Source organism: Balaenoptera musculus, chromosome X (genome assembly GCF_009873245.2).
Source record: "Balaenoptera musculus isolate JJ_BM4_2016_0621 chromosome X, mBalMus1.pri.v3, whole genome shotgun sequence".
Lineage (NCBI taxonomy): Eukaryota > Metazoa > Chordata > Mammalia > Artiodactyla > Balaenopteridae > Balaenoptera > Balaenoptera musculus.
Window position 1 is genome coordinate 49788413 of NC_045806.1, and position 25720 is coordinate 49814132.

At 37.4% G+C, this 25720-nt stretch overlaps 1 protein-coding gene across 1 annotated transcript in view; it reads right to left on the minus strand.

Moving 5' to 3' along the window:
• ARHGEF9 (Cdc42 guanine nucleotide exchange factor 9) overlaps positions 1 to 25720 on the minus strand; it is a 176299-nt gene that overhangs the window by 62227 nt on the left and 88352 nt on the right. Inside the window, exon 3 of the mRNA XM_036839278.1 lies at positions 4366 to 4557. Within this exon, the coding sequence (XP_036695173.1) occupies positions 4366 to 4557 (192 nt within the window). The remainder of the gene's footprint in view (positions 1 to 4365; positions 4558 to 25720) is intronic.

The window sequence follows — 25720 nt, forward strand, 5'->3', positions numbered from 1 at the left end:
AGAATGTCATCTTTTCAGAGAACTCATTAAAAAATATATTTTCTTTTACTGGCTTCACTGAATAACTTTGATAAAAATAACTCTATTTCCTACTCCCTCATTTGTAAAATGAAGGTATTGTAACTTAAATGTTTGTGAGGCACTTTCTGCTCCCAGGAGTAATTAATAAATGAATGAATGAATGAATGAATAAATAAAGAAATAAATATTTTCTAATAGATAGTGACTTTTTTCTATACTGAATGCAGTATTAAGTGATCTCCCTTAACCTACAGAAAGAGTAGATTATGCCTTGTTAACACATTCATGCCTGAGTAAGACATGCCTCCATGGGTATCAAGGAGGAAATGGCAAAACATGCAGAAGTAACATGGATCACTACCACAGCGTTCTCTAGTGACAGCATACCTAGATCTCACAGAATCAGAGAAAGTAAGAGCCAGACGACACTTAAAGAGCAACTCTACCAACCTGCTAATTTTAGAGTTGGGGAACAAGGTCCAGGATGGAAAAGATTCACCTGATGTTCCTCAGTCAGTTTGTGACTAAGGTGGGACCTGAACCTGGGACTCCCAATTCTGGTTTTGATATTCTTCTTATAAATCATATTGTTCCTCATAGCTTTTGGTTTAGGTGACACAACCCTGAGCTAAAATACTGTCTTCTGGACCATCTAGACACAGCTTTCTCTACTCTTCTTTTGCTCTAGCTAAACGTTCCTTTGACATCTGTGGTTGAAGGATGGGACAAAGAGATACTTCCCATTCCCATTTAAACCCTTAGCTTCAGCATCAAGAATAATAAAGAGATACGGAACTCGCAGATCACCAACAAAAGCTTTGCTTAGGTTGGCTGGATTAGGCAATTCCTCAAAGCAGGGTCATAGCACTCCCTCTTTTGGAAAGATAAATACTTGCATTGCTGTTCTGAGCCCATGCCCTGTAGGAAGAGGCCAAGATGTTTGGGAGTTGGGAACAAAATCCTTCTAAGACTAAGACTTCCACTGGGCCAGTGCCTGGGAACTCTGGGAAAGTAATTTTGCCTCTTAGAGACTCAGTCTGTTGATCTAGAAAATAGGAATAACAATAACAACCTATTTCCTGTCTGAAAATCAAATGGCATAAGATGTGAATGTACTTTGCCAAAATAGTACATGCACGTGAGCACTTATATTTAATTCCAACTTTCAAAAGTACTTATTGAGCATCTACCATCTGCCAAGCACTGTGCTAGATGTTGAGGATGTATCAGTAAATCAATAAAAAACTCTTTCCCTCATGGAATTTACTTTCTAGTAGGGGAGAATGGCAATAAACAAAACATAAAAGCAAAATATATAATAAGTCAGAAAGCAGTAAGTGCAATGGAGAAAAATAAAACAAGATAGTACATGGTTACAATTTTAAATAGAGTAGTCAGGGAAGGTCTCAAGGAGATGATATTTGAGTGAAGCTTTGAAGGAGGTGAGAAATGGAGCCACACAGACATCTGAGGGAAGAGTGCTTTAGGCAGAAGGGAAAGCCAGGGGAAAGGCTATGAGGGGGGAGTGTGTCAGGCCTTTTAAACGATCAGCAATTAGGCCATTGTGGCTAAAGTAGTGAGAGCATGTGGGAAAAGAGCAAGAGATGAAGTCACAGAGGTAAGGAGGGGTTGATCACACAGGGTTTTGTAAGTAATAATGAGAACTTTGGCTTTTACTCAGGAAGGAAATGTGAGCCATCGGAAAGTTTTAAGCAGAGGAGTGATATGAACGACTTAGGTATTGACATCATCCCTTGGCTGCTGGGTAAAGAACAGACTGTACTAACTTGTATTATAGACCCTATGACATTATAAGATAGCTATCATTTTAAAAAAAATTTTATTGGGGTATAGTTGATTTACAATGTTGTGTTAGTTTCAGGTGTACAGCAAAGTGAATCTGTTATACATATACATATATCCACTCTTTTTCAGCTTCTTTTCCCATATAGGCCATTACAGAGTATTGAGTAGAGTTCCCTGTGCTATACAGTAGGTCCTTATTAGTTATCTATTCTATTAGTAGTGTGTATGTGTCAATCCCAATCTTCCAATTTATCCGTCCCCTGCCTTACCCTGCAGTAACCATAAATGCATTTTGTACACCTGTAACTCTATTTCTGTTTTGTAGATAAGTTCATTTGTGGCCTTTTTTTAAGATTCCACATACAAGTGATATCATATGATGTTTGTCTTTCTCTGTCTGACTTACTTCACTCAGTATGACAATCTCTAGGTCCATCCATGTTGCTGTGAATGGCATTATTTCTTTTTTATGGCTGAGTAATATTACATTTATATATGTACCACATCTTCTTTATCCATTCCTCTGTTGATGGACATTTAGGTTGCTTCCATGTCCTGCTATTATAAATAGTGTAAGATAGCTATCATTTTACAGCAGTGCTCCTCAAACTTTAATATGTATTGTAAGTCAAATGTGAACCTTGTTAAAATGTAGATTTGAACTCAGGTCTGGAGTGGAATTAAAGATTCTGCATTTCTAACCAGCTCCCAGGTGATTCAGATGCTGTTGGTCTAGGGCAGAATAGTTTGAGGGTAGGAGCTATGTCCAAGGCCCAGCATGGAGCAGAACTCCACTAAATGTCTGCGGAATGAATGACATATCAGTGGTTTGATGCCCAATGCCACGTAACACATTCGAGAGGGTAATTAAAAAATATATCAACTATTTGTATGGAGGTAGGAGGAAGAGAAAAAGATAAAAGAGAGACAATGATGGATAGGTGAATAGATGAAATGGGAAGGAAGGAAAGGAAAACTACCTTTTCCCAAATACAATATTAGATTTACTTCATTTCCTCAATAAAGTTAAGAGGTTGGTAAAATGAAGCCTACTGGACAAATCATAAAATCAATGGTTAGAGGAGTTAAGAGGCACCTTCAAGGCCACAGGGTTAATTAGTGACTAAGATGTGAAAGCCAGCACTCCATGTCCACAGAGCCCTTGTTCTTTCTACCCTACCTTACTGCCTTGGGGAAGGGGGAGATAACCTTTAACCTTCCTGGAAGGGGTGAAAAAATGAATTTAGGTGAAGAAAGTTAAGGCCCAAAGTCCTTGGTCTTGATCTTTTCAGAGCTGCACTGTCCGATGTGGTTGCTATTAGTCACGTGTGGCTATTTAAATTAAAATGAAATAAAATTTAAAATTCCATTTCTCAGTCATACTAGCCACATCTCAAGTGCTCAACAGCCACAGATATCTGCCCAGTGGCTACTGTAATGGAGACTGCAGATACAGAACATTTTCATCACTGCAGGAAGTCCTATTAGGCAGCACTGCTCTAAAGAAACAAGAACTTTGAAAAATGTCAGAGTTATACCATTGATTACAGAGTGGGCCCTGGACCTAATCAGTAGGGCTGGAGGACAGAAAGTAGGACCTGATCTCTCATCTGGAAGAAAGGGGATAAAAATATTCAAGGTAGAGTTTTTCACTGGGTCAAGCATAACGCTATAGAGAGAGAGAGTGTGTGTGTGTGTGTGTGTGTGTGTGTGTGTGTGTGTGTGTGTGTGAGAGAGAGAGAGAGAGAGAGAGAGAGAGAGGGAGAGAAATCCTAAAAACATTCTTTTCTCTATCTCTCATTGGTTTTCTCATACTGTTTAGTAAAAGGTCCTTTGAAAATGCCAACTTGTCTCTGCTGGACTCAAGGCAGTGTGAGAAGAAAAAGGGTCTCATCCTCACTCAGGTCAGAAAGATGGAAGGGATGGAGTTAGACAATGTGGAGCCACAGTCCCTGGAGGGCAGAGTGGCATAGTGGAAGACAAGTATTACCAGGGATACTTGCAAAACATAGAGATTTCCGTGTTTTATCCCAGGCTGAGAATTCACAACTTTGCATGGGGGGTGGGGTCAAAGAGGGCTGGAATCTGCATGTTTAGTAAGCTATCCCAGGGACTTTGGTGCACATTCAAGTTTGTAAACCACTAGCTTGGCAGGAAATGTGTTTTGCTGTAATGAAGTCAGGCCCTTACATGGGGTGGCAACAACTGGATCAGAAGACAAGAGGATAGGGATAGAGATTCCAGCAGAGGGGACAAAGGGAGGCAGAGAGAGAGAGAGAGAGAGGGGGAGAGGGAATATGAATATGAAAGTTAGACAGACAGGTAGATAGCAAAAAGGGGAGAAATAAACAGAGAGACTGAGAAACCCCAAGGGAGGAGTCTCACCCACTGAACAGAATCTAGGAGGTCAGTCAAGCTGTGTTTCCTAATATCTTGGGATTTTCACAGGTACGGCCCAGGAAGGTTGTCATTTCTTCATGGAAGTGCCCTCTACCCCGCCCTGAGTGCCCTCACATGCACCATCATAGCTGGGCCTACCTCACAAATGTCCTTTAGGTGCTTGATATAATGACGCTCGGTGCTCATGATCTCATTGATGACGTTGGCTCGCATCTGGTCCCGGTTTTGGAGTGGCCGGCCCAGACAAAGGCAGTCTGAGTTGGGATCCAGGTGCCCATTCTGAACGTCACTGGGCCCTTCCTCCACCCCATCCTCCTGGTTCACCCAGAGCTGTAGAGGCAGGCAGAAGAAGAATAAAAGGTCAGCTTCCTTCTTTGTGAAGTTTTCAGCCAAGTAGAAAAAGGACAAACTAAATTCTTCAGGTATTCAGAGAACCTTCAATCAGAGCCCTCTTAAACTGAATGCCTGGCCTGGCTCTAGGGTGACTTGCTGGTACTAGGCATGAGTCTATTCCTCTCTAGGCCTATGGTGACCTAGCCATAAAATGGATGGTGGAGAAGAGTAAGACTAAACCATCTCTAAGAGTCTTCCTGGCTAGGAAGATTTCAGAGGAGAAAAGAGTTATGGCAAGCAGAACTCATTCATGCTGGAGCATATCTAGGCAACACAGCTGTGTCAAAAAAATATGTATTAAATTATACATCTTGGGAGGAGAGGCGTCCAAGATAGTGACACAGGAAGACCCTTAGCTCACCTCCTACCATAGACACACCAAATCTACACCTATATAGAGAGCAATTCTTGAGGGCTGATAGAACAGCCATTGCACATAAAAGGACCAGATAGAAATGGGTAGTAAAGATGGAGACATGGTATATGTGGGAAACACACCTCTGTAGTAGCAATTTGCAGTAGGGATAGATATTGCTGAGGGGCATAGGCACAGACTCACCTACCTTGGGAAACAGGAAAAACATAAAACCCAGCAGGTTAAAGAGCAGACTCACAGACTTAGAAAACAAACTTATGGTTACTGGGGGGAAGCGTTGGGGAGAGGGATAGATTGGGAGTTTGGGATTGACATGTACACAATGCTATATTTAAAATAGACAACCAACAAGGACCTACTGTGTAGCACAGGGAACTCTGCTCAATATTCTGTAATAACTTAAATGGGAAAATAATTCGAAAAAGAATAGATACATGTTTATGTATAACTCAATCACTTTGCTGTATACCTGAAACTAATGCAACATTGTTAATCAACTATACTCCAACATAAAATAAAAATTAAAAAAATAAAAATAAAATAAAGAGCACCTAGACTGCACAGTAAGGAAAATCCATTTACTAACACTAGAACTTCTGCCAAATGGGCAAATAACTGCTGGAACCTCCAGGGGCAGTGCAACTAAGGAACACAAACAAATCTTTCTGTGCAGCTGCACAAGCCACAGATTAAATCCCCGAGATCAGCTTGGTAAATCCTGCGTCTGTAGAATACCTGAATGGACAAGTGGTCCCACAACAGAGACTGGTCTAGCCTTCCTAGGAGTGGACTATGGGGGCAAGTAAATGTGGGAGTCGGGCCAGGTCAGAGTGTGAGCTGGCCCCACAGTGCCCACAGCAGGTCCAGAGACCCACCTATAGGTACTGGAGGGCCTCCAGGGGAGGTGGAGATTGGCTCTGGCTCACGGTGGGAGCAAGGACACTGACAGAGGAGGGCCAAGGAAAATATGCTTATTACTATTATACTTTTTTGTTTGTTTCATTTTGTTCAGTTGTTGGTGGTGTTGCATTTATTACTTTTTCTTTTATTTTTAATTTTAATTAAAATTTTTTAAAGATATATATTTATTTTTCTATTTTTAATTTACTTTTTTGTTGTGTTAGAGTTTTTTCTTGTTGTTCTTTGTTTTCTTTTTATTTATTTTTTATTTTTTTGATTGTTTTATGTGTATATTTTATGCTTTTTTGCATTATTTGTTTGCTCTATATTTTTGTTTTATTTTTAATTTTTTGTTTAAGTTAGTCTAGTCCTTACTGACTGGTCTCATTTTTAAGTTCTTTTGTTTCTTTGTTCTATTGGGGTTTTTTTTTCTTTTTTTCTTTATCTGTGTGTGTGTGTTGTATTGTTGTTGCTCTGCTGTAGGTTCGTGGTAGTTTTTGCTATTTTTTTTAACATCTTTATTGGAGTATAATTGCCTTAAAATGTTGTATTAGTTTCTACTGTATAACAAAGTGAATCAGCTATATGCATACATATATCCCCATATCCCCTCCCTCTTGCGTCTCCCTCTGACACTCCCTAACCCACCACTCTAGGTGGTCACAATCACAGAGCGGATCTCCCTGTGCTATGCGGTGGCTTCCCAATAGCTATCAATTTTACATTTGGTAGCATAAATATGTCAGTGCTACCCTCTCACTTCGTCCCAGCTTACCCTTCCCACTCCGTGTCCTCAAGTCCATTCTCTATGTCTGCGTCTTTATTCCTGTCCTGCCCCTAGGTTCATCAGAATCATTTTCTTCTAAATCCATATATATGTGTTAGCATATGGTATTTGGTTTTCTCTTTGTGACTCTGTATGACAGACTCTAGGTCCATCCACCTCACTACAAAAAACTCAATTTCGTTTCCTTTTATGGCTGAGTAATATTCCATTGTATATATGTGCCACATCTTCTTTATCCATTCATCTGTCAACGGACACTTAGGTTGCTTCCATGTCCTGGCTATTGTAAACAGAGCTGCAATGAACATTGTGGTATATGACTCTTTTTGAATTATGGTTTTCTCATGGTATATGCCCAGTAGTGGGATTGCTGGGTCATATGGTAGTTCTATTTTTAGTTTTTTAAGGAACCTCCATACTGTTCTGCATAGTCGCTGTATCAATTTACATTCCCACCAACAGTGCAAGAGGGTTCCCTTTTCTCCACACCCTCTCCAGCATTTAATGCTTGTGGATTTTTTGATGATGGCGATTCTGACTGGTGTGAGGTGATACCTCATTGTAGTTTTGATTTGTATTTCTCTAATGATTAGTGATGTTGAGCATTCTTTCATGTGTTTGTTGGTAATCTGTATATCTTCTTTGGAGCAATGTCTATTAAGGTCTTCTGCCCATTTTGGATGGGGATGTTTTATTGATATTGAGTGGCATGAGCTGCTTGTATATTTTAGAGATTAACCCTTTGTCAGTTGCTTCATTTGCAACTATTTTCTCCCATTCTAAGGGTTGTCTTTTTGTCTTGTTCATGGTTTCCTTTGCTGTGCAAAAGCTTTTAAGTTTCATTAGGTCCAATTTGTTTATTTTTGTTTCTATTTCCATTTCTCTAGGAGGTAGGGTGGGTCAAAGAATCTCTTGCTGTGATTTATGTCATAGAGTGTTCTGCCTATGTTTTCCTCTAAGAGTTTGATAGTGTCTGGTCTTACATTTAGGTCTTTAATCCATTTTGAGTTTATTTCTGTGTATGGTGTTAGGAAGTGTTCTAATTTCATTCTTTTACATGTAGTTCTCCAGTTTTCCCAGGGCCAATTAATGAAGAGGCTGTATTTTTTACATTGTATATTTTTGCCTCCTTTATCAAAGATAAGGTGACCATATGTGTGTGGGTTTATCTCTGGGCTTTCTATCCTGTTCCATTTATCTATATTTCTATTTTTTGTGCCAGTACCATACTGTCTTGATTACCGTAGCTTTGTAGTATAGTCTGAAGTCAGGGAGCCTGGTTCCTCCAGCTCCATTTTTCTTTCTCAAGATTGCTTTGACTATTCGGGGTCTTTTGTATTTCCATACAAACTGTAAAATTTTGAGTCCTAGTTCTGTGAAAAATGTCATTCATAGTTTGATAGGGATTGCATTGAATCTGTAGATTGCTTTAGGTAGTACAGTCATTTTCACAATGTTGATTCTTCCAGTGCAAGAATATGGTATATCTCTCCATCTGTTTGTATCATCTTTAATTTCTTTCATCAGTTTCTTACAGTTTTCTTCATATACGTCATTTGTCTCCTTAGGTAGGTTTATTCCTAGGTATTTTATTCTTTTTGTTGCAGTGGTAATTTGGAGTGTTTCCTTAATTTCTCTTTCAGATTTTTTGTCCTTACTGTATAGGAATGCAAGAGACTTCTGTGCATTAATTTCATATTCTGCTACTTTACCAAATTCATTGATTAGCTCTAGTAGTTTTCTGGTAGCATCCTTAATATTCTCTATGTATAGTATCATGTCATCTGCAAACAGTGACAGTTTTACTTCTTCTTTTACGATTTGGATTCCTTTTATTCCTTTTTCTTCTCTGATGGTGGTGCCTAAAACTTCAAAAACTATGGTGAATAATAGCAGTGAGTGTGGGCAACCTTGTCTTGCTCCTGATCTTGGGGGAAATGGTTTCAGTTTGCCACCATTGAGAATGATGCTGGCTGTGGGTTTGTCATATATAGCCTTTATTATGTTGAGGAGGTTCCCTCTATGCCCACATTCTGGAGAGTTTTTATCATAAGTGCGTGTTGAATATTGTTGAAAGCTATTTCTACATTTATTGAGATTATCACATGGATTTATCTTTCAATTTGTTAATATGTTGAATCACAATGATTGATTTGCTTATATTGAAGAATCCTTGCATTCCTGGGATAAAAATCACTTGATCCTGCTAAGTGATCCTTTTAATGTGCTGTTGGATTCTGTTTGCTAGTATTTTGTTGAGGATTTCTGAATCTATGTTCATCAGTGATATTGGCCTATAGTTTTCTTTTTTTTGTGACATCTTTGTCTGGTTTTGGTATCAGGGTGATGGTGTCCTCATACAATGAGTTTAGGAGGGTTCCTCCCTCTGCTATATTTTACAAGAGTTTGAGAAGGATATGTGTTAGCTCTTCTCTAAATATTCGATAGAATTCACCTGTGAAGCCATCTGGTCCTGGGCTTTTGTTTGTTGGAAGATTTTTACTCACAGTTTCAATTTCAGTGCTTGTGATTGGTGTGTTCATATTTTCTATTTTTCCTGGTTTAGACTTGGAAGGTATTACTTTTCTAAGAATTTTTCCATTTCTTCCAGGTTTTTCATTTTATTGGCATATAGTTGCTTGTAGTTAATCTCATGATCCTTTGTATTTCTGCAGTGTGAGTTGTTCCTTCATTTTCATTTCTAATTCTATTCATTTGAGTCTTCTTTTATGTGTGTGATGAGTCTGGCTATAGGTTTATGAATTCTTGTTTCTTAAAGAATCAGCTTTACTTTTAGTGATTTTTGCTATTCTTCCCTTCATTTCTTTTTATTTCTGATCTGATCTTTATGATTTCTTTCCTTCTGCAAACTTTGTTTTTTTTATTTTTGTTCTTCTTTCTCTAATTGCTTTAGGTGTAAGGTTAGGCTGTTTGAGATTTTTCTTGTTTCTTGAGCTGAGATTTTATTGCTATAAACTTCCCTATAGAACTGTTTTGCTACAACCCGCAGGTTTTGGGTCATCGTGTTTTCATTGTCATTTGTTTCTAGGTACGTGTTGATTTCCTCTTTGATTTCTTCAATGATCTCTTGGTTATTTAGTAGTGTATTTTTAGCCTCCATGTGTTTGTAATTTTTACAGTTTTTTCCTGAAGTTAATATCTAGTCTCATAGCGTTGTGGTCCGTAAGCATACGTGATACAAATTCAACTTAGTTTTGGAAGTTTTAGCCACAGCAATCAGAGAAGAAAAAGAAATAAAAGGAATCCAAATTGGAAAAGAAGTAAAGCTGTCACTGTTTGCAGATGACATGATACTATATAGAGAGAGTCCTAAAGATGCTACCAGAAAACCAGTAGAGCTAATCAATGAATTTGGTAAAGTACCAGGATACAAAATTAATACACAGAAATCTCTTGCATTCCTATACACTAATGATGAAAATCTGTAAGAGAAATTAAGGAAACACTCCCATTTACCATCTCAAGAAAAAGAAAAAAATTTCTAAGAATAAACCTACCTAAGAAGACAACAGATCTGTATACAGAAAACTATAAGACACTGATGAATGAAATTAAAGATGATATAAACAGATAGAGAGATATACCATGTTCTTGCATTGGAAGAATCAACATTGTGAAAATAACCATACTACCCAAAACACTCTACAGATTCAATGCAATCCGTATCAAACTACCAATGCCAGTTTTCACAAAAGTAGAAGAAAAATTTTCACAATTTCTATGGAAACACAGAAGACACAGAATAGCCAAAGCAATCTTGAGAAAGAAAAATGGAGCTGGAGGAATCAGGCTCCCGGACTTCAGACTATACTACGAATCTACAATAATCAATACAGTATGGTTCTGACACAAAAGCAGATGTATAGAGCAATGGAACAGAATAGAAATCCCAGAGATAAACCCATGTACATATGGTCGCTTATCTTTGATAAAAGAGGGAAGAATATACAATGGAGAAAAGACAACCTCTTCAATAAGTTGTGCTTGGACAACTGGATAGCTACATGTAAAAGAATGAAAATAGTACACTCCCTAACACCATACAGGAAAATAAACTCAAAATGCATTAAAGACATAAATGTAAGGCCAGAAACTATAAAACTCTTAGAGGAAAACATAGGCAGAACACTCTATGACACAAATCACAGCAAGATCCTTTTTGATCCACCTCCTAGAGAAATGGAAATAAAAACAAAAAGAAACAAATTGGACCTAATGAAACTTAAAAGCTTCTGCACAGCAAAGGAAACCATAAAGAAGATGAAAGGACAGCCCACAGAATAGGAGAAACTATTTGCAAATGAAGCAACTGACAATGGATTAATCTCCAAAATTTACAAGCAGCTCATGCAGCTCAGTATCAAAAAACCAAAAAACCAAATCCAAAAATGGGCAGAAAACCTAAATAGACATTTCTCCAAAGAAGACATACAGATTGCCAACAAACACATGAAAGGATGCTCAACATCACTAATCATTAGAGAAAAGCAAATCAAAATTATAATGAGGTATCATCTCACACTAGTCAGAATGGCCATCATCAATAAATCTACAAACAATAAATGCTGGAGAGGGTGTGGAGAAAAGGGAACTCTCTTGCACTGTTGGTGGGAATGTAAATTGATACAGCCACTATGGAGAACAGTGGGGAGGTTCCTTAAAAAACTAAGACTAGAACTACCATACGACCCAGCAATTCAACTACTGAGCATATACACCAAGAAAACCATAATTCAAAAAGAATCATGTACGACAGTGTTCATTGCAGCTCTATTTACAATAACCAGGATATGGAAGCAAACTAAGTGTCCATTTACAGATGAATGGAAAAACAAGATGTGGCACATATATACAATGGAATATTTCTCAGCCATAAAAAGAAACGAAATTGAGTTATTTGTAGTGAGGTGTATGGACCTAGAGTGTGTCATAAACAGTGAAGTAAGTCAGAAACAGAAAAACAAATACCGTATGCTAACACATATATATGGAATCTAAAAAAAAAACAAAAAGCAAGTGGTTATGAAGAACCTAGGGGCAGGACAGGAATAAAGATGCAGATGTAGAGAATGAACTTGATTACACGGGGAGGGGGAAGTGGGATGAAGTGAGAGAGTGGACTTATGGACTTATATATACTACCAAATGCAAAATAGATAGCTAGTGGGAAGCAGCTGCATAGCACAAGGAGAGCAGCTCAGTGCTTTGTGACCACCTAGAGGGATGGGGTAGGGAGGGTGGGTCGGAGATGCAAGAGGGAGGAGATATGGGGATATATGTTTATGTATAGCTGATTCACTTTGTTATAAAGCAGAAACTAACACACCATTGTTAAGCAATTATACTCCAATAACGATAAAAAATAAAGAAACATACACACACACACTTATAAAGAGAAAAAAAACAAACAACTAAAAAAAAAAAACTAACAGACAGAAACCTAGGATAAATGGTAAAAGCAAACCTAAACAGAGAAGATCACACAAAGAGACATACACATACACACTCACAAAAAGAGAAAAAAGGTAAAAAAATAAAAATACATTTTAAAGATAATAAATTAAAAAAGTAAAATTAAAAAAAAAGAAGAGAGCAACCAAACCAATAAACAAATCCACAAATGATAACAAGCACTAAAATCTAAACTGTGATAAATGTAAAACCAGAAACCAATCAGATGCAGAAAGCAAACCCAAAGGCTAAAGTTGCTCCCAAAGTCAACCACCTCAATTTTGGGAACATTCTTTGTCTATTCAGGTATTGTTCAAATGCAGCGTTTTTCACGTTGATTGTGGGGATTTAATCTGCTTGTCCTCAGGCTGCACGGAGTAATTCCCCTTTCTTATCTTTGTTCGCACAGCTCCTGGGGTTCAGCTTTGGTTTTGGCTCTGCCTCTGCGTTTAGGCTGCCCTCAGGCATCTATTCCCCTCCCAGACTGGAGGGGTTAAAGCAGCAGCTGATTAGGGCTCTATTGCTCACTCAGGCTGTGTTGAGGGAGGGGTACGGTAGTTATAATTGGAATGCAGGGAGAACCTATGGTGGTAGAAGCCAGCATAACATCATCACAGCCTGAGGCACTCAGTGTGTTCTCCCAGGGGAAGTTGTCCCTGGATCACGGGACCCTCGCAGTGGCATGCTGCACAGGTTACCGGGGCGGTGTGGGTAGTGACCTGTGCTTTCACACAGGATTCTTGGTGGCAGCGGTGGTGGTGTTAGCCATCCATGCCCATCTCTGCAGTCCAAGATGTTAGCCGCGGCTTGCACCCATCTCTGGAGCTCGTTTAGGTGGTACTCTGCCTTCTGTGGGCACACAGAGTGGGAATGCCCTCTCCTCGCTCACCCCTAAACAATGGTCTCTTGCCCCTCCAGCAGGTCCAGACTTTTTCCTGGACTCCCTCCTGGCTAGCTGTGGCACACTAGTCCCCTTCAGGCCATCTTCATGCAGCTAACCCTAGTCCTCTCCCTGGGGTTTGACCTGCAAAACTCGAACCTCAGGTCCCAAACCCCACCTGCGACAGTTGGTCAGCAGATAAGCATCTCAGGTTCGTGAGTGCTAGTTAGCACCGATCCTCTGTGAGGGAATCTCTCTGCTTTGCCCTCTGCACCCCTGTTGCTGTACTCTCCTCCATGGCTCCAAAGCTTCCCCCCGGCCACTCTCCATCCCCAGCACTGAAGGGGCCCCCTAGTGTGTGGAAACTCTTCCTCTTTCACAGCTCCTTCCCAGATGTTCAGGTCCCGTCCCTATTCTTTTTTCTCTGTTTTTTTCTTTTTTCTTTTGCCCTGCCAAGGTACATGGGGATTTTCCTGGCTTTTTGGAAGTCTAAGATCTTCTGCCAGCTTTCAGTAGGTGTTCTGTAGGAGTTGTTCCACATGTAGATGTATTTTTGATGTATTTGTGGAGAGGAAGGTGATCTCCACATCTTAACCCTCCACCATCTTGAAGGTCCTCTCTGTTTTTGCTATTTGTCTTGGGTTTTATTTGTCTGTTTGTTTTCATTTTTTTTAATTTTCTTTTTTTTCTTTTTTCTCTGGCCACACTGTGCAGCTTATGGGATCTTGTTTCTATAGCCTGGGATCAGGCCTGGGCCTCTGGGGTGGGAGCACTGAATCCAGGACACTGGACCACCAAAGAATTCATGGGCACAGGGAATATTAATCAGTGCGCATGCTCCCAGAGGTATCCATATCATCACCAAGACCTGTCCCCACACAGCTGCTTGCAGGATCCAGTGTTGGACATCTAATGCCAAACAACCAGCAAGACAGGAACACAGCCCCACGCATCAGCAGACAGGCTGCATGAAGTGGTATTAAGCTCACAGACACCCCAAAACACTCCACCTGACGTGGCCCTGGTCTTCAGAGGGAAAAGACTCAGCACCACCCACCAGAGCACAGGTAACAATCCCTCCCACCAAGAAGCCTAAACAAGCCCTTGGACCAACCTCACCCACCAAGGGGCAGACACCAGAAACAAGAAGAGCTATGACCCTGCAGCCTGATGAAAGGAGACAATAAACACAGTAGCTTAGACAAAATGAGATGACAGAGAAATATGTTGCAAATGAAGGGGCAAGGTAAAATCCCACAAGACCAAATAAATAAAGAAGAAACAGGCAATCTACCTGAAAAAGAATTCAGGGTAATGATAGGAAAGATGATCCAAGATCTCAGAAATAGAATGGAGGTATGGATTGAGAAGATACAAGAAATGTTTAACAAACACCTAGAAGAACTAAAGAACAAACAATCAGTGGTGAACAGCACAATAACTGAAATGAAAAATAAAATAGAAGGAATCAATAGCAGAAAAACTGAGGTAGAAGAATGGATAAGTGTGCTAGAAGATAGAATGGTGGAAATCACTCCCACAGAACAAAGAAAAAAAATGAAAAGAATTGAGGACAGTCTCAGAGACCTCTGGGACAACATTAAATGCACCAACATTCGAATTATTGGGGTCCCAGAAGAAGAAGAGAAAAACAAAGGATCTGAGAAAATATTTGAATAGATTATATTCGAAAACTTCACTAACATGGGAAAGGAAATAATCAAGTCTAGGAAGAACAGAGAGTCCCATACAGGATAAACTTAAGGAGAAAAATACCGAGACACATATTAATCAAACTAACAAAAATTAAATACAAAGAAAAAACATTAAAAGCAGCAAGGGAAAAGCAACAAACGACATACATACAAGGGAATCCCCATAAGGTTATCAGCTCATTTTTCAGCAGAACCTCTGCAGGGCAGAAGAAAGTTACATAATATACTTAAAGTGATGAAAGGGAAAAACCTACAACCAAGGTTAACCTACCCAGCAAGGATTTCATTCAGATTCGACAGAGAAATCACAAGATATACAGAAAAGCAAAAGCTAAGAGAATTCAGCACCATCAAACCAGCTTTACAACAACTGCTAAAGGAACTTCCTTTAGCTGTCCAAGAGCTAAAGGAACTTCTCCAGGAGGGAAACACAAAAGAATAAAAAGATCTACAAAAATAAAGCAACAATTAAGAAAATGACAATAGGAACATACATATCAATAAGTACCATAAAAGTAATTGGATTAAATGCTCCAACCAAAAGACACAGACTGGATGAATGGATACAAAAACGAAACCCATATATATGCTGTCTACAAGAAACCCACTTCAGACCTAGGGACACATACAGACTGAGAGTGAGGGGATGGAAAAAGATATTCCATGCAAATGGAAATCAAAAGAAAGCTGGAGTAGCAATTCTCATATCAGAAAAAATAGACTTTAAAACAAAGATTATTACAAGAGACAAAGAAGGACACTAGATAATGATCAAGTGATCAATCCAAGAAGAAGATATAACAATTGTAAATAAACATGCACCCAATATAGGAGCACCTGAATACATAAGGCAAATGCTAACAACCAAAAAGGGGAAATGGACAGTAACACAATAATAGTAGGGGATTTTAACACCGCACTTTCACCAATGGACAGATCATCCATAATGAAAATAAATAAGGAAATACAAGCTTTAAATGTTACATTAAACATGATGGAATTAAGTGATATTTATAGGACATTCCATCCAAAAACAGCAGAATACTGCTGTTTCTCCTCAAGTGCTCACGGAACATTCTGCAGGATAGATCACATCCTGGGTCACAAATCAAGCCTCAGTAAATTTAAGAAAATGGAAATTGCATCAATCATCTTTTCCTACCACAATGCTATGAGATTATAAATCACTTACAGGAAAAAAAAACTGTAAAAAATACAAACATATGGTGGCTAAACAATATGCTATGAAATAACCAAGAGATCACTGATGAAACCAAAGAGGAAATGAGAACATATATAGAGATAAATGACAATGAATACATGATGACCTAAAATATACAGGATACAGCAAAAGCAGTTCTAATAGGGAATTTTATAGCAATACAATCCTACCTCAAGAAACAAGAAAAATCTCAAATAAACCACCTAACCTTACACCTAAAGCAATGAGAGAAAGAAGAACAAACAAAACCCAAAGTTAGTAGAAGGAAAGAAATCATTAATATTAGAGCAGAAACAAATGAAATAGAAATGAAGAAAACAATAGCAAAGATCAATGAAACTAAAAGCTGGTTCTTTGAGATGATAAATGAAACTGATAAACCTTTAGCCAGACAGACTCATCAGGAAAAAAAATGGAGATGACTCAAATCAATAAAATTAGAAACGAAAAAGGAGAAGCTACAACTGACACCACAGAAATGCAAAGGATCATAAGAGACTACTACAAGCAATTATATAGCAGTAAAATGGACAACCTGGAAGAAATGGACAAAGTCTTAGAAAAGTACAACCTTCCAAGGCTGAGCCAGGAAGAAATAGAAAATATGAAGAGACCAATCACAAATAATGAAATTGAAACTGTGATTAAAAATCTTCAAACAAACAAAAGTCCAGGACCAGATGGCTTCATAGGAGAATTCTATCAAACATTTAGAGAAGAGCTAACAAAGATCCTTTTCAAACTATTTGAAAAATCTGCAGTGGGCAGAACACCCCCAATTCATTCTATGAGTCCACCATCACCCTGATACCAAAACCAGACAAGGATATAACAAAAAGAGAAAATTACAGGCCAATATCACTGATGAACATAGATGGAAAAATCCTTAACAAAATACTACCAAACCAAATCCAACAACATATTATAAGGGTCATACACCATGATCAAGTGGGATTTATCCCAGGGATGCAAGGATTCTTCAATATATGCAAATCAATCAATGTGATACATCATATTAACAAATTGACAAATGAAAACCATACGATCACCTCAATAGATGGAGAAAAAGATTTTGACAAAATTCAACACCCATTTATGATAAAAACTCTCCAGAAAGTGAGCCCAGAGGGAACCTACCTCAGCATAATAAAGGCCATACATGACAAGCCCATAGCACACATCATTCCTATAGGTGAAAAACTGAAAGCGTTTCCTCTAAGATCAGGAAAAAGACAAGGGTGTCCATTCTCACGACTATTATTCAACATAGTTTTGGAAGTTCTATCCATGGCAATCAGAAAAGGAAAAGAAATAAAAGAAATCCAAATTGGAAAAAAAGAAGTAAAACTGTCACTGTTTGCAGATGACATGATACTATACATAGAGAATCCTAAAGATGCAACCAGAAAACTATTAGAGCTAATCAATGAATTTATTAAATTCACAGGATACAACTTAATACACAGAAATCTCTTGCATTCTTATACACTAACAATGAATGATTAGAAAGAGGAATTAAGGAAATAATCCCATTTACCATTGCAACAAAAATTATAAAATATCTAGGAATAAACCCACATCAGGAGGCAAAAGACCTGTATGCAGAAAACTATAAGATACTGATGAAAGAAATGAAAGATAGTACAAACAGATGGAGAGATATACCATGTTCTTGAACTGGAAGAATCGATACTGTGAAAATGACTATACTACCCAAAGCAGTCTACAGATTCAATGCAATCCCTATGAAATTACCAATGGAATTTTTCACAGAACTAGAGCAAATAAAAATTACATTTTGTATGGTAACACAAAGGAACCCGAATAGACAAAGCAATCTTGAGAATGTAAAATGGAGCTGGAGGAACCAGGCTACCTGCCTTCAGACTATATTACAAAGCTACAGTAATCAAGACAGTATGGTACTAGCACAAAAACAGAAATATAGATCAATGTAACAGGATAGAAAGCCCAGAGATAAATACACACACCTACTAATCTTTGACAAAGGAGTCAAGAATATACAGTGGAGAACAGACAGTCTCTTTAATAAGTGGTGCTGGGAACTCTGGACAGTTACATGTAAAAGAATGAAATTAGAACACTCCATAACACCATACACAAAAATGAAAACAAAATGTATTAAAGACCTAGATGTAAGACCAGACAGTATTAAACTTAGAGGACAACATTGGCAGAACACTTTATGACATAAATTGCAGCAAGATCTTTTTTGACCTACTTCCTAGAGTAATGAAAATAAAAAAAATAAATAAACAAATGGAACCTAATTAAACTTAAATGCTTTTGCACAGCAAAGAAAACCATAAATAAGACGAAAAGACAAGCCTCAGAATGGGAGAAAATAGTTGCAAATGAAGCAACTGACAAAGGATTAATCTCCAAAATATACCAGCGGCTCATGCAGCTCAATATCAAAAAACATACAACCCTATCAAAAAATGGGCAGATGAGCAAATAGACATTTCTCCAAAGAAAACATGCAGATGGCCATAAAACACATGAAAATATGCTCAACATCACTCATTATTAGAGAAATGCAAATCAAAACTACAATGAGGTGCCACCTCCCACTGGTCAGAACAGCCATTATCAAAAAATCTACAAACAATAAATGTTGGAGAGGGTGTGGAGAAATGGGAACCCTCATGCACTATGGATGGGAATGTAGATTGATAGAGCCACAATGGAAAACAGTATGGAGGTCCCTAAAAAACTAAAAATAGAACTACCATATGACCCAGCAATCCCACTACTGGGCATATACACAGAGAAAACCATAATTCAAAAAGACACATGCATGCCAAAGGTCACTGCAACTCTATTTACAATAGCCAGAACATGGAAGCAACCTAAATGTCCATCAACAGAGGAATCAATAATGAAGATGTGGTACATCTATACAATGGAATATTACTCAGCCATAAAAAGGAATGAAATTTGGTCATTTGTAGAGACGTGGATGGACCTAGAGAGTGTCATACAGTGTGAAGTAATTCAGAAAGAGAAAAACAAATATTGTATATTAACACATATATGTGGAATCTAGAAAAATAGTATAGATGATCCTCTTTGCAAAGTAGAAATAGAGACACAGACGTAGAGAACAAATATATGGATACCGAGGTGGAAAGGGGGGTGGGAGGAATTGAGAGATTGGGATTGACACATATACACTATTGATATTATGTATAGAATTGATAACTAATGAGAACATACTGTATAGAACAGGGAACTCTACTTAACGTACAGTGGTGGCATAAATGGAAAGGAAATCCAAAAAAGAGCAGATATATGTATATGTATAGGTGATTCATTTTTCTGTACAGTAGAAACTAACTCAACATTTTAAAGCAACTATACTCCAATAAAAATTAATTTAAAAAGAAAAGAACCAATGGGCCAATGAAAAAATCAAAGACGAAATTTTAAAAATACCTTGAAACAAATAAAAATGGAAACACAACTGTACAAAATGTATGGGATGAAGCAAAAAAGAGTTCTAAGAGGGAAGTTCATACTGATACAAGCAATAAATTCTCAAATAAAAATCCTAACCTACCAGCTAAAGGAATTAGAAAAATAAGAACAAACAAGGCCCAAAGTCAGCAGAAGGAAGAAAATAATAAAGATCAAGCAGAAATAAATGAAATAGAGATTTTAAAAATAGAAAAGATCAATGGAACTAAAAGCTGTTTTTTTGAAAAAATAAACAAAATAGACAAACCTTTAACCAGAGTGATCAAGAAAAAAAGAGAAGGCCCAAATAAATAAAATCATAAATTAAAGAAGAGAAAATGCAACTGACATCACAGAAATACAAAGAATCATATGAGAAAACTATGATCAATTATATGCCAACAAATTAGACAACCTAGAAGAAATGGATAAATTTCTAGAAACATACAACCTTTCAGGACAGAATCATAAAGAAATAGAGAATCTGAATAGACTGATTACTAGTAACAAAATTGATACAATAATTTTTAAAACTCCCAAAAAACAACTCCAAATCCAGATGGCTTCACAGGTGATTTCTACCAAACATTTAAAGAAGAGTTAATACCTATCCTTCTCAAATTACTCCAAAAAATTAAAGAGGAAGGATCACATCCAAACTCATTTTATGAGGCCAGCATTACCCTGATAGCAAAACCAGACAAAGATACCACACAAACACACATGTGTGCATGTGAGCACCCACATCCACACACAAATTACTTGCCCAAATCCCTGATGAACATAGATGTAAAAATCCTCTACAAAATATTACATAATGAATTCAACTTTACATTAGAAGGATTATACACCATGATTAAGTGGAATTCATTCCAGGGATGCAAGAATGTTTTGAAATTTGTAAATCAATGTGATACACCATATAAACAAAAAAAAAGGAAAAATCATATGATAATCTCAGTGGATGCAGAAAATCATTTTGGGTACACCTGAAACTACTACAACATTGTTAATCAACTATACTTCAACATAAAATAAAAATTACAAAAAATTTTGGTTTTGATGTTGACAAAATTCACTATCATTTTAACATAAAAACTCTCAACAATGTGGGTATAGAGGGAACATACCTCAACATAATAAAGGCAATATATGACAAACCTACAGCTCACATAATATTCAATGGTTAAAAGCTGAAAACTTTTCCTCTAAGATCAGGAACACAACAAAAAAAAACAACACTTGATGCTTTATTCAACATAGTATTGGAAGTCCTAGCTACAGCAGTTAAGCAAGAAAAAGGAATGAAAAGTATCCAAACTGGAAAGAGAGTAGTAAAAATATCATTATTTGCAGGTGACATGATACTATATATAGAAAACCCCAAAGACTTCAGTAAAAATCTGTTAGAACTAATAATGAATTCAGTAAAGTTGCAAGATACAAAATTAACACACAGAAATCTGTTTCATTTCTATAAACTAATAACAAACTTTCAGAAAGAGAAATGAAGGAAACAATCCCATTAACAATTCCATCTAAAAGAATAGAATACCTAGGAATAAATTTATCAAAGGAGATGAAAGACCACCTGTACTCTAAAAACTATAAGCCACTGAGGAAACTGAAGACAACACAAATAAATGGAAAGATATACTATGCTTATGCATTGAAAGAATCATTGTCATTAAAATGCCATACTATCCTAAGCAATCTACAGATTCAATGCAATCCTTATCACATACCAGTGACATTTTTCACAGAACTAGAACAAATAATCCTAAATATTGTATGTAACCACAAAAGACCCCAAATAGCCAAAGCAATCTTGAGAAAGAAGAACCAAGCTCAATGTATCAAGCTCCCAGACTTGAAACTATACTACAAAGCTATAGTAAACAAAACAGTATGATACAGGCATGAAAACAGACACAAAGATCAATAGAACAGAAGAGAGAGTCCAGAAATAAACCCATGCTCATATGGTCCACTAATCTATGACACGAAGTCAAGAATATACAATAAGGAAAAGAGAATCTTTTCAATAAATGGTGTTTGATAAACTGGATGGCTTCATGCAAAATAATGAAACTGGACCACTTTCTTATAGCATATACAAAAATAAACTCAAAATGGATTAAAGCCTTAAACATTAGACCTAAAACCAAAAAACTTCTAGAAGAAAATAGGCAGTACATTCCTTGCATTGGACTTAGAAAGATTTTTTTGTATATGTCTCCTCAGGCAAGGGAAACAAAAACAAAAATAAACAAATCAGACTACATCAAACTATAAAGCTTTTGCACAGCAAAGGAAACTACCAACAAAATGAAAAAGGAGAAGATATCTGCAAACAGTATATCTGATAAGGGGCCAATTTCCAAAATATATAAAGAACTCATATAAATAAGCAGAATTCAAAGATGGCTGCCCTACAAGATTTCCCACATCCATGGTGTACATGCCCTGAATAATCCTTGTGACTTTGAATAGAATAGATTTTGTCACCATGATTAGGTTATGTTATATTACATGGTTGGCTCTAAGAAAGTAAGATTATCCAGTTGGGCCTGACCTAATCATATGAGCCTTTAATGGAAGACAGTTTTCCAGTATGAAGTTTCCTCAAACAATTAAAACTAGAACTACCATACAATTCAGCAACTGTGCTTCTGGGTATTTACTGGAAGAAAACAAAAACACTAGTTCAAAAAGATATATGCATCCCTATGTTCACTGCAGCATTATTTACAATAGCCAAGATGTGGAAGCAACCTAAGTGGCTGGGTAAACCCAGCCTCTGCAGAACATCTGAATGGACAATTAATGTTCCCACAACTGAGACCACTCTAGTTTTAGCAACTGTGGTCTCTGGGGGCACGTACATGTGGGAGTTGGGCCAGGTCAGAGTCTCAGCTGCCCCACAGTGCCCACAGAGTCCAGAGACCTAACAAGAGGTCTTGGAGGGCCTCCTAGGGAGGCTGGGGTTGGCTGTGACTCAACGTAGGGGCAAGGACACTGATAGCGGAGGCCTCAGGGAAGTTTGTTTTTTTTAATTTATTTTTTAAAAGTTTTAAATATAATTTTTTTTTAATTTTTATTTTATTTTTTATTGCTCTTTTTGTTTTTGGTGTTTTTTAGCTTTTATAATTTTTTTGCTATTTTGTTTTTCTCTTTTTTATGTTTTCTGTCATTTTTGTGTGTTTGCTTTCCGTTTTCTTTGCTTCTTTTAGTTCGTTTTTGGGTTTTTTTGGTTTCTTTTTTGCCTTTTGTTTTAGTTAGTTTTGTTTTTATTGTTTGTTTTGGTTTTTGGATTTTTTGTTTGATTGTTTTCTTGATTTTTGGTTTTCAGTTTCTCTTTGTTTGTCTTTGTTTTTATTATTTTTCTTGGTTTTTGTTTGTCTGCTTGTTTGTTTTGTTTTCTTTTCTTTTCTTTATTGGCCATGTCACACGGCTTGCAGGGTCTTGGTTCCCTGGCTGGGGCTCAAGCCTGGGCCCCCGTCATGGGAGCGCCAAGTCCAGGCTGCTGGACCACCAGAGAATTCCCACTCCAGGGAATATTAATCTGCATGAACTCTCCCAGAGGTACCCATCTTGGCACCAAGACCCGGCTCCACCCACAGCCTGCAAGCTTCAGTGCTGGATGCCTCGGCCCAAACAACCAGCAAGATAGAAACGCAACCTCACCCATCAGCAGACAGGCTGTCTAAAGTCATACTAAGCTTACAGACACCCAAAACACACCCCGTGACATAGTCCTGCCTGCTGGAGGGACAAGACCCAGCTCCACCCACCAGAGCGCAGGCACCAATCCCTCCCACCAGGAAGCCTACATAAGCCCCTGGACCAACCTCACCCACCAAGGGGCAGACACCAGAAGCAAGAAAAACTATGACCATGCAGCCTGCAGAAAGGAGACCATAAACAGTAAGTTAGACAAAATGAGACAACAGATAAATATGTTGCAGATGAAGGAGCAAGGTAAAAACCTATAAGACCAAATAAATAAAGAGGATATAGGCAACCTACCTGAAAAAGAGTTCAAAATAATGATAGTAAAGATGATCTAAGATCTTAGAAATAGAATGGAGGCATGGATCAAGAAGATACAAGAAATGTTTAATAAGGACCTAGAAGAACTAAAGAAAAAACAAAATGATGAATAATAAAATAACTGAAATGAAAAATACACTAGAAGGAATCAATAGCAGAATAACTGAGGCAGAAGAACAGATAAGTGAGGTGGAAATCACTGCTACAGAACAGAAAAAAAGAATGAAAAGAAATGAGGACAGTATCAGAGACTTCTAGGACATTAAAGGCACCAACATTCGAATTATAGGGGTCCCAGAAGAAGACGAGAAAGAGAAAGGGTCTGAGAAAATATCTGAAGAGATTACTGTTGAAAACTTCCCTAACATAGAAAAGGAAATAGTCACCCAAGTCCAGGAAGTGCAGAGTCCCATACAGGATAAACCCAAGGAGAAACACACCAACACACATATTAATCAAACTATAAAAATTAAATACAAAGAAAAAATATTAAAAGCAGAAAGGGAAAAGCAACATATAACATATAAGGGAATCCCCATAAGTTAACAGCTGATTTTTCAGCAGAAGCTGCACACCAGAAGGGAGTGGCATGAAATATTTAAAGTGATGAAAGGGAGAAACCTACAACAAAGAATACTCTCCCCAACAAGGTTCTCATTCAGATTCGATAGAGAAATCAAAAGCTTTACAGGTAGGTAAAGCCAAGAGAATTCAGCAACACCAAACCAGCTTTGCAACAAATGCTAAGGGAACTTCTCTAGGCGGGAAACACAAGAGAAGAAAAAGAGCTACAGAAACAAACCCAAAACAATTAAGAAAACGGCAGTAGGAACATATATATCAATAATTACCTTAAATGTAAATGGATTAAATGCTTCAACCAAAAGACACAGACTGGCCGAATGGATACAAAAACAAGACCTGTATATATACGGTCTACAAAAGACCAACTTCAGACCTAGGGACACATACAGACTGAAGGTGAAGGGATGGAAAAATTTATTCCATGCAAACAGAAATCAAAAGAAAGCTGGAGTAGCAATACTCATATCAGACAAAATAGACTTTAAAATAAAGACTGTTACAAGAGACAGGGAAGGACACTACATAATGATCAAGTGATCAATCCAAGAAGAAGACATAACAATTGTAAATATATATTCACCCAAAATAGGTGCACCTCAATATATAAAGCAAATGCTACCAGCCATAAAAGGGAAAATCGACAGGAACACAACAATAGTGGGGGACGTTAATGCCCTACTTACACCAATGGATAGATCATCCAGAGAGAAAATTAATAAGGAAACTCAAGCCTTAAATGACACATTAGACCACACAGACTTAACTGGTATTTATAGGAAATTCCATCCGAAAGCAGAATACACTTTCTTCTCAAGTGCACACAAAACATTCACCAGGATAAATCACATCTTGGGTCACAAATCAAGCCTCGGTAAATTTAAAAAAATTAAAATCATATCAAGCATCTTTTCTGACCAGAACACTATGAGATTAGAAATCAATTATAGGGAAAAAAAAACTGTAAAAAACACAAACACATGGAGGCTGTACAATATGTTATTAAATAATCAATGGATCACTGAAGAAATCAAAAAGGAAAAAAAACACCTAGAGAAAGAGAAAAATAAATATCATATACTAATGCATATATGTGGAATCTAGAAAAATGGTACAGATGAACCGGTTTGCAAGGCAGAAAGAGAGACAGATGTAGAGAACAAATGTATGGGCACCAAGGGGGAAAAAGGGAGGTGGGAAGATTTGGGAGATTGGGATTGACATATATACACTAATGCGTATAAAATAGATAACTAAAGAGTATCTGCTGTATATCACAGGGAACTCTACTTCACTTCGCTGTACAGTAGAAACTAACAGAACATTATAAAACAACTATACCCCAATAAAAATAAATAAAATCTCAAATAAACAACCGATCCTTACACCTAAAGAAACTAGAGAAAGAAGAACAAGCAAACCTCAGAGTTAGAGGAAGGAAATAAATAATAAAGATCAGAGCAGAAATAAATGAAATAGAGATGAAGAAAACAATAGCAAAGATCAGTGAAACTAAAAGCTGGTTCTTTGAGAAGATAAACAAAATTGATAAACTTTTAGCCAGACTCATCAAGAAAAAAAGGGAGAGGATTCAAATCAATAAAATTAGAAATGAAAAAGGAGAAGTTACAAT